The sequence below is a fragment of the Dermochelys coriacea genome, chromosome 1, assembly GCF_009764565.3.
Source record: "Dermochelys coriacea isolate rDerCor1 chromosome 1, rDerCor1.pri.v4, whole genome shotgun sequence".
Classification (NCBI taxonomy): domain Eukaryota; kingdom Metazoa; phylum Chordata; order Testudines; family Dermochelyidae; genus Dermochelys; species Dermochelys coriacea.
The window spans coordinates 142,872,778-142,890,646 of NC_050068.2; the positions used below are offsets into that span (position 1 = coordinate 142,872,778).

At 38.1% G+C, this 17,869-nt stretch overlaps 1 protein-coding gene across 7 annotated transcripts in view; it reads right to left on the reverse strand.

Annotated features, from left to right (window-relative positions):
• Positions 1–4,281: 4,281 nt before the first annotated feature.
• Positions 4,282–17,869, reverse strand: part of KLHL15 (kelch like family member 15) — a 39,390-nt gene continuing 25,802 nt past the window's right edge. For 4 of the 7 annotated variants that reach the window (XM_043504839.1, XM_038408354.2, XM_038408362.2 and 1 more), the window contains exon 3: positions 4,282–11,501. In XM_043504839.1, the coding sequence (XP_043360774.1) occupies positions 10,392–11,501 (1,110 nt within the window). In that variant the 3' untranslated portion in view covers positions 4,282–10,391. The remainder of the gene's footprint in view (positions 11,502–17,869) is intronic. The other 3 variants (XM_043504845.1, XM_043504843.1, XM_043504849.1) reach the window with 2 other exon arrangements.

Below are 17,869 nucleotides of genomic sequence, written 5' to 3' on the forward strand. Positions count from 1 at the left end.
CAGAGCCTGATCTTAAAATGGAACCCTTGGCTATTGTTACTCACTGCTAAAAGAACTGCTCCGTCCCTACTCCTCTACATCTTTAATCCGTTAAAATATAAAAAAAAAAGGCACAGAATGGGCTGCGGCCACATCGATGAGCTCCAGAGCTTAAAAGCAGGGTATGTACCGCTAAGAGTAAAGCCTGATAGGCAGCAAGCCTTAAACCCAAGCATTAGGCCACCGCAATGTGATACCCTTTGTAGCTGAAACTCTCTCTTGCCGGGCATCCAGTACTGTTCATTTCTTCAGTTGGACAACAAATTTGTACCAGTTTTGTACCACCCGTACTTTAGTTCTGCTGTATAATAGCGCTGCATGTCTGTCTGAAACGTTGTGCAAAATCCTTAAGTGGACAAACGCATATTTGTCACAAACCAAATTCTGAGGAGACTTTCATTCAAAAGCAGACTAGATGTGGAGCCTGAATGCTAGAAGTTGAGAGCGTGAAGCTGGAAATGCTGATATGCTTGTGACCATTTTGCCAGAATGTTAGCTGAAGTACTGGGAATAGCCATCAGAATTCCAGTTTCTCATCCGAGAGTGGAGACATTTTAATTCTTTTGAGTCAAGCTAATGTGGGCAGTGAGGTGGTTCCCCACTTCCCTCCTCTCCATTGCAGCTGTGGTAAATGTGACAGTGGGTGTTAGTACTCACCATAGCTCCATGTAGTGCCACCCCTCTCTCACCATGGGGCTTGAAACCAGCGATGATACCCTTCCTTGAAAAAGACGTGCTGTAGCCCATCCAGCCCTTTAAGAGACTACGATCACATCTCCAGCACCTGATTGGCAGGTACCTCATGCCTTCATTATTGCCAGATTTAGACAAATCAACATATAATACCTGGTCTTTGCCAAGGAACCCCATCCATGCAGCCGTAATACTATGAAATACACCTAAAACCAACCAGTTGCAAAGCAAGCTGAAGGATCGATATGTTGTGGGAATTGTTATCAGCACTGGCAGCTGCTGAGTTCTCTGCTTATTCTATCTATTGTATGTAGAGAGCAGCACTGACTTCTAGCCCTCACTGCTTGCCTCAGTTAACTGTAAAAGAATTGTGCTTACCCGGAGACGGGAAAAAGTTGCAAAAATTAGCAAATACTGATTTTTTGAAAGTGCCAAAATACACACACAGCTGTAGAAAATAATATGCAGTTTCTGAAAAACTACATCTTCAAGTAGGTGCCTGTTTCATATACAACAGAAAGTATCTAAGGTCTTTTGCATTAGCTATGAAAACAACCTAAGGGGGCGCTATAAGGTGGGAGTCCTAAATTTTGTACGATCAACACTTTGGCGTTACTACAGTTGGCTTTCCTGTATCCTCCCTCCCCTCCAAATAATTTCACTGGTTCTTATTTTGAATGAGGCAGTATTATTTGATAGCTTAGTTATGCAAATTTCTCTTCTCTTTCAGAGGGGGAATAGCAGAAGGTTAGGTCTCATTATGCCAGTTTCTAATTTCAGAACTCTAGTCTCAGCCACATATAGACAAACTCCATTGAAATATACTGGAGTTGTGTACCCATAACTGAAAGAAGTTAGTCAATTATATTTATGTTGTTACTAATAATAGATAATGCAGCATTGTATCTGAAGTTGCATCAGTAAAATAAGTATGGCTATAAGAAGTGGCTCTTACCACTCAGCTTTCTTTTTTCACCTGCAGTCTACAAATTTTAAGTAACTAGATATGCAAATAGAGGCATTGGATTCGGATTTGTCACAAGACATCCAAGTATTATCTCCTGTATTCCATTTATGGCAGCAATGTTCTTGTTCAAAGATTCCCTTCTGCATTATAACCAATGATTATTCCTCCTCTGAGTTTTTCAATTTTAAAGATTAACCTTTCAGTTCTTTTATTGAGGTTGTGATTCCAGGAACAAAAACAATGTTCCCAAAAGCATGGAAGAGAGCAGAGATGGAGTGAGCCAGATTGCTTGGATACAGAAAGCATCAGGGCCTGTCTCCAGGGGATTCACATTTTTTCCTGCACAGACAAAATCTACACTGTGGAAGGTAGCAGGTGGAGTTCATAGGGAGTGAACAGAGAGAGTCAGAAGTATGTCTGATCTAGGCTATATTGGTAGCCTAGTCTCTATGTGGCCCAGTGTCTTCCCTTGAAGGAGAAAGACACATGCAAAGGTGTAATATCACATCTGTTTAAATAAAGGAGACAAGTAATGATGCCCCTGATAAAGCACAGCATGATATGGAGAGAGGAAGAGAGCTGACAATTGTATATACAAACTTATCAAATATGCGTTTCCTACAAATGGAATATTTCTATTATTGTCTCGATATTTGCTCAGCATTTCTGGAAATCCCTGACTAATACATGTTATCAAGATTGTCTTTATATGGCTTATCAGTCCTTGAGGAACATCAACATTGCAAGGTTAGTTTGTCAGACAACACAATCCTTTGAGTTTCTTTTACGATCTCACTTCATTCTAGTTTATCAATGCAACACAGATCAGTGGGGATAAATAGGTGCCCATAGATGCAGTGGGCAGGGCAGCACCCACCGCCTAAGGTAGAGAGCTGAAGTGCTCTTTAGGGCTGTAGCTCCACTTTCCTACTTTGTGTATAATGTACATAGAGTGGGAAGCAGAGTGCTAATCACAGGAATTGCTGATGGACCAGATTGGGTGGTTTTAGAACAGCATGGAGTACTCCCAAGTAGCAGATAGGAAATCAATACTGGCCATGAGTGTGAAGTACTGTATAGAAGAGAGGAAAAGCAGTATTAAGTTCAGACACTGCACTTTATTTTACTGGAGATTGGGGCTACATCTGAGCTGCTGCAGTAGGATAAATATACCAAATAGCTGAATGAGACTAGCAGGCAGAAGAATGAAATTAACAAGTGAGTGGGATAAGACAAAAGGGGAAGAATAAATCCCAAGAGGATAGGAGAGAGTAAAGCTAAAGAGAGAGAGTTCATCCTGGTACATGTCAGTCACAAGGAGGGCACACTCCTGTTTAAGAGGCAATTGAGATATCAAAAAGTGGCAATGACATGAAAGATCCGAGGGAGGAACATCGGAAAAATTAAAATGGAAAAAGTTAAGGTGACAAAGAAGGATGAGGAGAAAGGAAGGGGGACAAACAGAAGGGACACAGACAAAAAGGAACTGAACAGAGTCTTGTAAAATACTGTGGGGTTTGTTTTGTTTTGGGACAGGGAGAGATAAGGTTTGGAAAGTGAAGTGAACAAGACTGACAGGGAAGGCCATTAATCAGGCTACCTGAGCAGACAAAATGGAGAGACCATAATATTTACTTTTAGTAAATTAAATTAAAGTAAATTTTGATCTTTATTTTCCAACACTGACAGAACATTGACCTACTTAAAAAAAATTTATTAAATGAATGCTGAAATGTACATGGAATCTTGCTGATGGAAAATCTTCAGTTCTTTTAAATCAATTAGCCTTCTGTGATCTTTGGGGCTCCAAAAACTTGTTATCCTAAAACAGACTGAGCATATTGATAACTAAGGAACATTGTTGGGTGATAGATTCTCTTCCCTTCTTGGTTTCTGGTTTGGATATCCAGGTTGGCTTTATTTTTATTTTTTTTAAAGTTATGAAAGTAGTTACAGGTCTAGACATTGAGTTACAAATGTAGTTCTTGATTACTCTTTTTAGATATTGTTGTTCAATATATCTCATTCTGATAAATTCCTGTATATTGTCCAAACCCAAGATACATTTTGTCTGAACAAAAAAAACCCAAAGGCAGTAATGAGCCATGATGACAGACAAGAGAGCTGGGTTCTAGAAAATTTCAGCCGTCACATCCTACAGAAGCAATCAAGGATGAAGAAACAGCAACTTTGAAAGACACGTTAGTCTACACTTGTAAAAGCTGGTCTGAACTGGTAGAGCTTTTGACACAGTATGGGCCTGATCCAATGCCTGGTGAAGTCAACTGAAAGGCACCATTGTCTCAAATGGGGATTAGACTAGGCCCTAGAGCACATGAACACACTGGAATAAGTCTTGGGGATGTGTGGGGGATTTGAAAGAGGAGGATTATAAAAAACATATCCAACTTGACTTATTGAAACTTCTTAGGGTGTTAATACAGCTTTGTGAATTGCATTTTTTTTTAATGTAATACTTATCCAGTTGGATCTACAAATCTTGGGTGCAAACAAAAAAAAACCCCCCCCACATCTCCAGGTATACTACATTTAGTTATTGCAGAGATTACACAACTGTGTGCTTAAAGATGAAAAATATTTTATTTACACTTTTCTTATACACACTTTGTACATTTTTTCAGTTTAAAAACAGAACAGAGCACATACACGTCTGAACATATTGTATACACAGCTAGGAAAAGTTAACTTCTGCCAAAAACCAAAGGCTTTTTAAAATAGTTATAAAAGGCAAACCTTAAATTATTCTAAGAATTTTATAGCAGCCTTGGGGTGAATATTAGACAATTAACCAAAAATGTACATAAAAACTCTCTCTATTTGTTTTTAAATAGGCAGAATACTTCCAATTGCTACAGCGCACACAGAAAAACTCGCAAATACCTTTTTCCATTAACTTACTGGAAACATTCTTTTCAAAACACAACCGTCTCATACAGGACTGGAAAGTAATGAAACTACAGTGGAATTACATTCTTCAATTTATGAGAATTCATTTTTTAAAGCTCTGAAAAATAATACATAGGAAAAGAGAAAATCAGACTGGGAGGTTTGCTATTCCCTCCATCTAGTCCCATAACCTGCATTAAATGTTAGGTAGGTGGGTTCACTGAGGAAATAAAAACCTTCTATAAAAGTATAGCTACTACTGCAATTCTATGTAACATTTCATTTTTTATGCTTACACCAACCTTTCTTTTCCCCCATGCGCTATATAAGGAATATCACTTGCAAGTAGAAAGTGGTTTTCCCCCAGCTACCAACTCAATTATAATCTAAATATTATTTGAATTTGATACTTCAAACTTTTTTAAAAAGCACAGAAACATGAGCTGAAATTTGGGGAGAGGGGAAGTCCAGGGAAGCTGTGCTCAGAAGACTATTTTTCTGCCACCTGTTTAACAGTACTATATTTTGTTAAGATTTCAGATGCCATCAGCGTAATTTTTTTAGTTTTACTTCAAACATAGTATGTACTTGTTTTAACATCTTACACATGCTGAAATTGTAGATTTAGCAATCCAAGAAAAATAAAATACAGATGCCATAACAAAAGTAGTCACTAGTGTTTATTTTAAACTTTTTCAGATTGTCTTACAAACATTAAAATCTCAAACTGTTACTTATAAAACATTGGTAAACTTAGTTTTAAATAGCTAACATATCTTTCCTTTTGTGTTTCCTTCTTTACCCTTTCCACACAACTTGAGTGTTGCAACTGTGACATAACATGTTTATTAGAATAAATTCACAAGGTACTATATTGGATAGAGGTGGAGGGAAAGCAGGTTTCCTCTAAGGCTCCAATCCTACCAACATTTTGGCACATGCTTAACTTTACATGTGCATAGACTTTTAAATTGTTGGCATAGCTTTTAATTTTATTTCAATGGACTACTCATCTATGTAAAGCTAAAAACATGCCTATGTCTGAAGAATTGAAGCCCAATTCCCTATTTTTTTGGTCAAGAAAAAAATATTTCAATAAAGGCAAAACATTCTGTAAATGATATCCCCATTTTAAAAATGCATGATTTTTCTTCAGTTAGTCCTTTATGAAACAAAAGACATAAGGTGCAGAATTGTGTATTTCAGAAAAAGCAGCTGATATCATACCCTCAAGCCAACCCGCACTTTATAAAGAAGTGGTCATGTTGAGTTAAAGACCAGTATTGGTATATGTATGGTTTTTAACCTAATTTAATTTGTACGTTTAATTTTATCCTTTGCTTCCTGAGTGTAGGAAGAAGCTCCATCTCGGATGTGGATGATTATTATATTATCAGTAGAAAGGCAGCATTTGCTTCTTCAGAAAAAAGATCCCAAGAGCAAGACGACAGGACTGCATGTCTCAGGGCCCAAAGGGTATGTCTATGCAAGGATAAAAAACTCACAGCTGGCCCAGTTCAGCTGACTTGGACTTGCGGGGCTCAGGTTCCAGGGCTGAAAAAAAATCTGTGTAGAGTGGAAGGTCCTAGAGCTCGGGCTTCATCCTGAGCCCAGATGTCTACACAATGATTTTTAGCCCCACAGCCTGACCCCAAGTCAGCTGACCTGTGCTAGCTGCGGCCAGGCTATGCGTTTTTTATCCCTATGTAGACATACCCCAAGAGTGTTAAAGTCACAAACCACCTGGACTAGGAATTAGTGACTGCTATACAGCCCTGAAAAGCAGGGATTCTAAGTTTTCCAATGGCATAAAGCATACAAAAGTAGACAGCAAATCAGGCCTTGAATTACCACAGGTCCCTCAAGCTAGTGAGCTTTCTGAAATAGTAGTTGCCTCTTTCTGCAGAATCAGTAATTCCCTCCTTCCAGCTGAATCTATACAGCCAGACTTTCACAAGTGCTCAGCGCACCCAGTGCTAATGGCTTAATTTTGAAAATCTGGCCACTTACTTCGGTGCTTAAATAGGTACTGAGTTCTTTTGCAACCCTGCCTGGTATTGAGCATGCTGGGCTCCCAATGAGAACTGATGGTGCTCAGCACATTTCATGAAGTGCTCACCACTTCGCAGCTTCTGGCCCCTAATAAGAAAACGGTTCCTCCTAGAACCAGGAAAAGCACTGAGATAGCAAGACAAGAACCCAACACTAACTTTTTTTTAAATTGAGAAACAGAGATTGGACTAAGTATGTCTGTCCCTTTTTACAACGTGAGTACTGTTGCTGTTTAAAAGCAGGCTGTGTGCCAAGTAAAAAAAGGAATGGGGGAGATAAATGAGCAATTTTACTATTAAAGGGTCAGGGTTTACCTTTCTCCTCATTAACTAGGGGCACATTTAAGTGGCAAAAAAAACCCTCGAGTTAATATAATAATCATATTCAAAAGATCTCAATGCAAGTCTCTGATTAGCTAGCCTTGATTTTTTGTTCGTTTTTGTTTAAGCACTGACTAAGGAGCATAGGTACTAAAGGCAAATGCACACAAAATGGTTTAGTGAAAAAGAAAAGATCCCTCTAAGCTATATCAAAAATGTAACAATTTTTTTTCAAAAGCTACATCACAATTTAAAAGCTAATGTGGATTAATTATATATTTATTGACTGAAATAATGAACACGGTAGAAATGTATGTTACAAAACATTCTCCAGCCTCCCAGACATTCTGAACTAAGCAAATTTCAATATTTCTTAATTCTCAAATGTTTACAGCCAACACATCAGCTGAAGCTGAAACCAATAATTAGTTCAAGTTAGAATTTCACAAAGTAACTAGTATTACAGGCCTTAAACAAGATTTTAAAAACTGGGTGCCTGAAGTTAAATATGGTCTAAGGGGCATAAGCACCTAAATAACTAGCCTTGTTTTCAAGAGTACCAAGCATCCACCATTCCCTTTGCCTTTAGTGGGAGCTGCTGCATGCTCAGCATTTTAGAAAAATCAGGCCACATACGTAGGTGCTGAACTACAGATTTAGGAACATAACTTTAGACACCCATTTTTGTAAAATCTTGGCCTTCTCTCTTTAGCCTGTTATACTTAAATCATGGAAGACCAAATTTCCAGATCAACAATGGTTCCCCAGCTCACCCCTAGGTAGCAAGGTGAAATGCTCAATATTACTCATGATAGGCTTGTACAAGCCTACCTAGACAGCAGGACTACTAATCTTTGCTGTCCCATTTACATAACATGCCAGAAAATGGGCTAAGTAACAAAAAGAGCAAACAGGAGTAAAAATAAGATAACTTTGTCTTGAACCCTGATTCTGCAATAAAATATACACTGGCAGAAACCCTGCACCTGAGCAGGGCCCATCAAAGTCAATATTGCCCCACCTGGCAGCAGGGATCCACTGCACACATCTCATGGCAAGGATGGAGTCTTGGCTTATATCAGAAAGGTTGTAGTTCAAATTACTAAGTGAAACAAATTAAATTCTGTACTTGTAAATTGAAAAATATAGGAAAATAATAAAGAATTACATTTAACCGCAAGCTGTGGTCTGCACCAGAAGACTGAATGTGAACATTTGGTCCAGCCATCTCTGGGTTAGACATCCTTTATCATTCCAGCTATCGTGGTGTAAATTCTCTCTTTTGATCAAAGATTACAGTAACCAACTCTGCTTTGTTAAATTATTGCTAATTAAAAAAATAAAATCTGCTAACTTGCAGTGTAACTCCATGTCCTCCCATCTCTCTCAATCCAGAAGTTGAAAGAACATTACTACAAGAAAACAAAGATACCATTAAATGTGAGCATGGTGCATTTCACAAAACATTTTAATATCCATTATTCATTTCTAATTTCATTTAGCCAAACAAACTTGTTGCTATTTATCATAGCAAATTTAGGGTGTATTTGGTCCCTTGTAAGTGCATTCTTTTGAACTCCCTGAGTACTGTACATTCCTTTTCTACAGTGACTTCTGGCTGGGAGATGCTGAAACAGAAATGGATTCTCAACCATTACTGCATATCTTGTAAAATCTAATGTTAGAGTTTCACGTCAGCAGATGATTTTACAAGCTTACATCAGCAGTCTGTCCCTGCATATTTGAGCTCAGTGTTGGCCTCAAATTTTAGAGAGGAAATCTTTTCCCTCTTGACTCCAGAAGAGGCTAATTTCACACCAGTGTGAAAGAACTAGGATTTTAATGCTTTACTTTTATAATTGTGTTTATCTTGGTGGATAGTCTCACCAATCTACAGTCAGTAAAAGTCAACAAGTTAACAAAGTGCTCAAACATGGTGCAGTTATTCAAGCCCTCTTGGATCACAAGTCTTATTTCAGGAAGTATGAGGTCAGTAGCTATAGGTTTGTATTTTAAAGGTTACAGAAATGGTAAACATTGTCCCCAACTGCCTAACCCCACATTTTTAGAACACAGCAGTTCATATCAGTTGATGCTTCAAAAAATATTAGATTACATCACTTCAACACAACTACAAGCGATGCCATTGCTAAAAATAATAGTATATCCAGGTCTGACAAAAAAACTGCATGTTAGTGCAGTGTTCATGCTTGCTTACGGACACATTTCTGATTTCTATTAAAAACAAGGCAACACATTCAAAAGAGAAGGACTGCAACTGGGTAAGGTGTATTTACTTTTTTAAAATAATATATAAAATGTCAAACTTAACAGTTCATTACATATTATTAATATAAAGAGTTTAAATATTACTGAATGAATCAGTGTATACCAAAGATAGGCTTCTTTGATACTAAACTAGGCCTCCAGTTACTTAAGAATTTTGTAATATTTAATTCAAGAAAGAATGCTACTATATCTAAAATTCAACAGATATGGCTGAATCTGTGCCCTAGTTAAAAATATAATATCCTAATTGCACATAAAAAGATGCATTGTATATAGATCTTACAGGGTATGCAAGTGTGTGTATATATATTTTACTCACCAACAAACACAATGCAGACAATAGAAGGCAGCATAGAAATAGTGTTTGAGTATAAAAATGCTTCATCATCAGTTTAATAGAAAATGTATACCTTGCATTTTTTGGCAGACTTACTGATACTACAGTATAAATCCATGGAAAAGCCATGCACAAAGGTTAAGATCATTTTAAAATGTATTTATGGGAAAAAAACAAACAAACAAAATACCAAACTGGACTGTGAGTACTCAAATGGAGAAAATAAAACGTCCACCACAACTTACAGGAACAAAATGAAACCCTTGTCACTAGAGTTTAAGTCAGGTATTCCCCCAGTAAGGCTGCTGAATCCTATCCTGACACTTAATTAAAATTAAAATGCACGATCTATATTCTTCTGTCCCCCTTTCTCCCCATAAGTAGATCATTTTATTCAACTGGTTCCAAGAAGGATGCTGCTGTGATGGCCATTATACAGAATAAACTTATTGCATGGACATAAAAGGCCACAAAGAAAAAGGAAAAAAGTAAACACACTGAAAAATAGATTTTTCTTCTCCCCCTCCACTCCACCTCACATACAGCAATGTTTGTTTAAAAAAATAAAAAGCAAAACTTTTACAATACGAGACCACAGTTATTGGCATTTCTAATAAACTCGGTAGGTGCATTCCCTGTACATCCCGTTCTCTATGCATCTAATAGCTGTTTTACATACAAGCCGATGTCTTTAAATGAATTAAATCTGCTTTGTTTTCCTATCAAATTAGACATAGTTTTTTGTGTTTCACTGGGATTGGGAGGGTGTTTTGTTTTGTTTGTTTTTTTAGTTACAACGTCTAACATGCTCCAGTACATATTCAGGAAAGTGCAGGCTACAAACTTGTAAACCATCCAGCTTGCAGGGCATTCTTGGGTATTCATCTTCTTTCCATTTGTTTTCCTCTGGATCAAAGGTGAGAATTGAATCACTGTAATGACCATTGTAACAAAGGCCTCCAAGAACCATTATCTGTTTGTCCAAAACAGCTACACCATGACCACTTCTTCCAATTGGCATAGAAGCCAAAATAGTCCACTGATCAGTATCTGGGTCATAAACCTCCGTAGAAGGACACCCTTGCGACTCAAAGGAGGCCCTCAAAATCACACAAACACCACCAAAGACATAAAGCTTACCATTATAGGAAATCATTTTGTGAAAGCATCTTGCATAATTCATTTTGCATTTGTTCTCCCAACAATTTGTGACCACCTGAGTTCTCCTCGTTCGCTGTTCCACCGTCCCTTCTTTACTGGGGTCAAACACACACACTTGCTTAGAAGTGGAAGATGAAGTAATTCCCCCAGTGATATACAACTTGTTACTGAGTACAGTTCCTTCATGACCATATTTATTGACTGGATAGGGATCCACAAATTCCCATTTGTCTGCAGTGATATCATACCGTTCAGTAGAGTAAAATGTTTCATCCCTTGTTCTCCCGGCAACCGCATAGATGTATCTCCCAATAACACCAACAGCAAACTCTGAGCGTGGAACAGACATGTCTGCCATTCGCAACCAAGTATTTTGTCTAGGGTCATATCTAAATACTTTGGAGGAAGCATGAAACTCACCGTCTGGGCCGAGTTCTTCCCCTCCTAACAAGAATACAAAGTTATTGACAATGGCAAGGCAGTCTGGTCGTAAAGGTACTTGAGGGCCCTCTAGTTCCCACCAGACTCTGGGTTTGTGCAAGAGAAGAATTTTGCTATTTACCATGCTGTGTCCTATCATTCCTCTAAATACTGCAGTCTGGGGTTTGGCGGAACGAATACGGTTGGATTTCATTTCCATCAAAGGCTGTTGGTGAACACTATGAAAGTAATTCATGGCTTGATCAACTTCATGCCGCAGCTGCCGAGAGTATCGATAAAACTCTGATGTTTTCACCTATGGATACATTTTTAAAAAACAGTTAAAACGCTGACCAAGGAAAAACAGCATAGAGAACCATTTAATTACCATAAATCATTAAAAGATTATAATGCTTAATTTTATTCTAAGACACCTGAAGGATAATTATGTTCAAGTACAGAGACAGATAAGCTACATAAACTGTGTACTTAAAATGTATGCAGAGGCAACACATTATTTCTTCCCCAAGATATTATTGAGATTGAGACAGAGGCCAAAGATTTCAAAGCTACTCCCTAAACCTCATGCGCGTACCTAAATAAAACTGGGTTGATTTTCAAAAATTCTGAGCACCTTCAATCCCACTGACTTTGACTGGAGTTGTGTCAGTACCTCTGGAAAAAAAGGCAGCCCACTTTTATTTAAGTGTCTAACTATAGGAGATAAGCACTTACATTTGAAAATGTTGATAGTTCCAAGCTTCCAATTTTTCTTACATAAATAGTAATTACATAAGCAGCACCAAGCAGTGCTATACTTCCCGGCAGACCAGAAGGGGGGGGGGGGAGAGGGAGGGACCACTGGATTACATGACATAAAATGCAATTTGGAGACAAATGTTATTATACCTTGAGAATCAAGTAGATGTTTACTTCATAATTTTGTTAGCTTTATATTACTAATGTCTCTCTTCCTATCATTGTAAATAAAAAATGCCACTACAAGGGGCATAATTGTTTTTTCCAATCTTTTGGGTCTTTACTAGATTAAATTATAGGGATATAGGTTTCAAGTATCTGTATAATATACATATGCGCAAATTATTAATATTGAAATACATGCACACAAACTTATCTGTAAAATAGCGATATTAATTGCCTGCTTTTGTAATTCACTTTCAGATCTATGGATTAAAAGAACTATAAAGTGCTAAGTTTTTCTATTTATGCACACTATTTTAATCAAAGAAAAACAACCTATATTAAAAGAAAGTTAAGGTTGCAAAGTCAAGCACTGAAAAATTAGAAAGTGCCAGAATTCATAGATACTAAGGTCAGAAGGGACCATTCTGATCATCTAGTCCGACCTCCTGCACAGCGCAGGCCACAGAATCTCACCCACCCACTCCTATGAAAAATCTCACCTATGTCTGAGCTATTGAAGTCCTTAAATCATGGTTTAAAGACTTCAAGGAGCAGAGAAGCCTCCCTCAAGTCAACCATGCCCAATGCTACAGAGGAAGGCGAAAAACCTCCAGGGCCTCTCCAATCTGCCCTGGAGGAAAATTCCTTCCCGACCCCAAATATGGCAATCAGCTAAACCCTGACCATATGGGCAAGATTCACCAGCCAGATACTACAGAAAATTCTTTCCTGGGTAACTCAGATCCCATCCATCTAATATCCCATCTCAGGGGATTAGGCCTATTTATCCTGAATATTTAAAGATCAATTAATTACCAAAATCATACCATCTCCTCCATAAACTTATCGAATAGAATCTTAAAGCCAGATAGATCTTTTGCCCCCACTGCTTCCCTTGGAAGGCTATTCCAAAACTTCACTCCTCTGATGGTTAGAAACCTTCGTCTAATTTCAAGTCTAAACTTCCTGGTGGCCAGTTTATACCCATTTGTTCTTGTGTCCACATTGGTGCTGAGCTGAAATAATTCCTCTCCCTCTCCTGTATTTATCCCTCTGATATATTTATAGAGAGCCATCATATCTCCCCTCAACCTTCTTTTAGTTAGGCAAAACAAGCCAAGCTCCTTAAGTCTCCTTTCATAAGACAAGTTTTCCATTCCTCGGATCATCCTAGTAGCCCTTCTCTGAACCTGCTCCAGTTTGAATTCATCCTTTTTAAACAAGAGACCAAAACTGCACACAGTATTCTAGGTGAGGTCTCACTCGTGCCTTGTATAATGGTACTAAAACCTCCTTATCCCTACTGGAAATGCCTCTCCTGATGCATCCCAAAACCGCATTAGCTTTTTTCACAGCCATATCACATTGGCAGCTCATAGTCAGCCTATGATCAACCAATACTCCAAGATCCTTCTCCTCTTCCGTTGCTTCTAATTGATGCGTCCCCAACTTATAACTAAAATTCTTGTTATTAATCCCTAAATGCATAACCTTACACTTCTCACTATTAAATTTCATCCTATTACTATTACTCCAGTTTACAAGGTCATCCAGATCCTCCTGTATAATATCCCGATCCTTCTCCGAATTGGCAATACCTCCCTGCTTTGTATCATCTGCAAACTTTATTAGCACACTCCTACTTTTTGAATTAAAGTTTCTTGTTCAACTCTAATTCACTCTCACTGTGAGCACGAACAATGATATAGTCTGTAATTTTTTCCTCCCCTGGGAGGACCTTAATTCTGGCATTTCCTAACTTTTGCACATTTGACTTTGTAACTGTAATAATATTCTTGTAACAGTTTTTTGTAGGTGCGTTCCAATGATTTTTAAAGAAAAAAATTCCATCATGTGACATAATACATGGGTCTTCAGAAGGGTTAGAACTTTCATACCCACAGCATAGATCTCTACCACTTCAGCCAACAGAGCAACAAGCAGAGATTAATATATACTTCTACTGCTATGTGGACCACGCATTAGAAAGAGATGAGACACACTTTGCCAGTGGGTTTCATGGCTATTTGCTGACAGCAAAGGAATGTTGGAACTCAGGAAATCTTGATTCTATTCCAGATTCTGGAAGAGTATTCTAGTGGTTACAGACCCTATTGTCTTGCCTCAGCCAGTCCTCTCTTCTACTATCCTTGCTTCCTCTGCTCTATCACCCCTACAGCCTATCCCTGTCCCTCTTGTTCCTATATCCCCACAGCCTCCACCTGCTACCCTATCCATGTTCTCCTCTTGCCTCTGCATTTGAGCAAGTCAGTCTGATTCCTCCTTCTCCTTGTTGCCGCCTAGACATCAGCAGGGGTAGCCTTAAGAGCATAACACAGTCATTCTCCCTGTTCTCAGTTTTAGTGCCTGCCACCAGTGTGGTCCTCAGTTGTTGGAAAGAGCAACTGCAGAAAAAGTCTCACTCAGCCTGGCAGCCCTGGAATGGACTGTGCTCAGTCACTTTGTGGGGGTGGTGCATTCTCAGTTTGGTCAGCACATAGAAGCCGTGGGGAATGAAGTATGTTCAGTGCTGATAATTTTAGAAAAATAATGCTGCCAACCTTTCACAAATTTCTACTGAGCATGTCCAAACATTTTTCAGAGGCCAAGACTGACCAAGTATAGGTGGATTTTTATGGGGACTGCAAAAGGCACATCTCTTGCACCAGAGTGACCCCTCTGCTAAGTTTCAAATCCCTCCTCTGCCAAGTATGGAGTCTTGAGGCCTTCCTTAATGAAATGGCTGTATAAAGTATTTTACCTAATCTCATTGTTGGAAATAGCTGAACTATTTTTGTTTAAACATTCCCAAACAAATTTAGCCTGGAGCAGATATATAAAATGGAAGCCAGTTTGGCAAAGTTATAAGCAACTAAAAAGCAAGATCTTACAAGAGAAAATGTTAGGTAAACTCAACTATAAGCAGTGCTACCATCTCCACCTAGAATATATGTAAAACACATGTACGTAACATATACATCCACATGATGACTAGATCCGTGTGATAAATTGCATTTATCATGCACCTTCACTCACCTCACCTGCACTTTGCCATCTCCATCACTACTTCTACTGAGATTCCAAACTCTGAGCAGCTTCAAACAGAAATTCAAAAGTCAGCCTGAAATAGAATTTTCTCTATCCCTCTCAAAATTATACTAACCCAAAGTCCAAAATCAGAGACAGATTTAAGGGTTTAAAATCTGATATCTCGCAACCCCCTTCAGGGCCGGAAATGTGAGCCTTATGCCATCAGAAAGGAGAGATTCCCAGCTTCCCATTGAGGAACACAGAACTTGCAAGTTCCCAAAATATCCAACTTAAAAGTTGTGACTTGTTTTTCCTGTAAATAGGTTAGTTTAGATTAGGATATTTCATATGCATTTTAAGTGTATTTGTTTTAATTTTTCTTCTCCCTCTACGCTGTGTACAATTAGACTCATGGTAACTCAATAGTCTCAATACAATTTTTAAAATCTCTCCAAAATTGTTTTTCAGCAAGATGTGGAATATAGAGGATAAAGATTTTATCAGCACTCATTTGGATGACCTGCATAGCTCACCTGCAGTTTCCTCATTCCTGAGTAATGTGACCAGTCCAAGATAACTTTATACCACAGTGCCATGTATGCCATTTTACATAAGCACATATTTATAATATGCATACATAAAATGCCTGAACATGAACATTATACCCATTATAGAAGAATTTAACTTGAGACTCCTTTGCTTGTTTTTATAGTAAGTATCTCCAAGCTGCATGTCCAATCATCTTGTGACTACAGAATTACAGAATGCAAAGCTACAAAACTTACATTTAGAAAAATTCAAGAACTTGGATCCATGCTGATCCTATCTAACTCAGTATGAATAGTCTGCCATCTAAATGTAAGATACGAGATTTATAAAAGCTAATATATATATAAAAGTTATACAGATCTAGAAAATGCTACAGATTTGTATAGGAGTATGCAGAATAGCTATATTTTGTATCAAAGCTTAACCTCAAGAAAGGAAGCAGTTTTTCAAAACCAATATTTCAACACCAAGTTATCTTTGCTATTTTAAAAATGTAAAAAGACCAAAGAAATGAAACTCTCAGATACTTCCCTCATTCTTTCAGTACAATGGATGAATTTTAAAAAAAATAAATTTTCAGGTAAAGTGAATACATAATGTGCGTTAGCTGCTCCCATTAATTTTAAAAGAAAGCTGAGAAACAACAAAATTTGATTACCAATGCATTTTTTAACAAAACCAGTTATGTTGGTGTAATTAGTGTACTTACTATGAAAATTTGAAGAAAGGTAAAAATAAATTAATACCAACAGCAGGTATTATTATTGTATTTAAAAATATAGTGCTATCAGATTATCCAGCGTTTGGATACTTGCATACTGATAAAAGATCAGAAGAAACAGCACACCTGGGAATACTAGGTTTTCTTCTTATTTCCTCTCTGACCCTCATTATTTCCCTTTAAGCAACAGAATAAAAATATTCAAAGGATATTGTAAAAGCAGCATCTTGTTTAACAGTTTGTATATAGTGATGACTGTTACAGAAAATATACCTTCCTCCCATTCATCTCAACAAAAGGCAGGATTATGAGAACAGTTTGGATTGATGATGTAAAATGGTTTGTGTTGACACTAGCTTCCACACAAGATACCTCCCTCCCCTAAATTTCAGTGTAGATTTAGATCATTACAGTACTACTTTTGATCAATACGTCAAGACAAAGGAATATTTGGGAAAAAATGAGTATCAGAAATAAAACAGGAAAAGGAAGACCCTGCAGAATCAACACATATGGATTAAAGGCAGCAGCAAAGCAAATCAAGCAAAGACTGACAAACATAAAATCAGACAAAGGTTATTAAGTTTGTCATATTTACATTATAGAGCAAGATGAAAAAATAGGACATACTTGGAAAAACCTTCATCTAGCCTCTCTCCTAAAGGGAAACAAATTACAGGTATACATAACCAACAAGATGGTTTTACCATATTTTTAAAATATTTTTGTATATAATTAAAAAAGGTAAGTGATGTACAAGTATTAATGAATTTATCCTACCACTACTCTGACAAGTATTATCATCATTTTACACATATGGAAACAGAGGCAGAGATAATTTAGGCTATGTCTACACTGCAACATAAGCCTGCACGTAAACCACGACTCAAGCCTAACATCCCCTGCACCACAATTGCGCTAACCCAGGTCTCAGACCCAGGATCCCAGGACCCTGCAGGCCTGGAGGGTCCAAGCTCAAGTTAACCAGAATTCAAGCCCTTTGCTTTGTAGCGTAGATGCAGCCCTGCTTGACTCAGATTCTGGGAGTCAGCTAGAAGTATCCCAAAATTCCATGGGACAACTCTTAGTTCCTCTCTATCCCAGCAATCCGCAACCCACTCAATTAAATACCGAAGCCACCCTCCCTCGTCCCAACTTTGCCAATGGCAGCAGCTCAGATCAGCGTTAACGCATTCTCTTTTGATCACTGATCTGCAAGCACACTATCAGACAACCTCCTAGGTTTGCAATGGAGAGTGAAAAAATAAAGACTTTTGCAAAGCAAGCTGCCTCCTGGCACTACAGGGTAGATAAAGTTTTCCCATAGTACAGCATAGGCTAGGGCTACAGCAGCCTCATTTCCAGGAGGGAAGGGGCGGTGGAGGCGGGGCAGTGAAGGGGGCCTAGGGACTCTGGATATGGTTACCTTGACTTGGGGTGTCCACACTGCAGTGCAGATA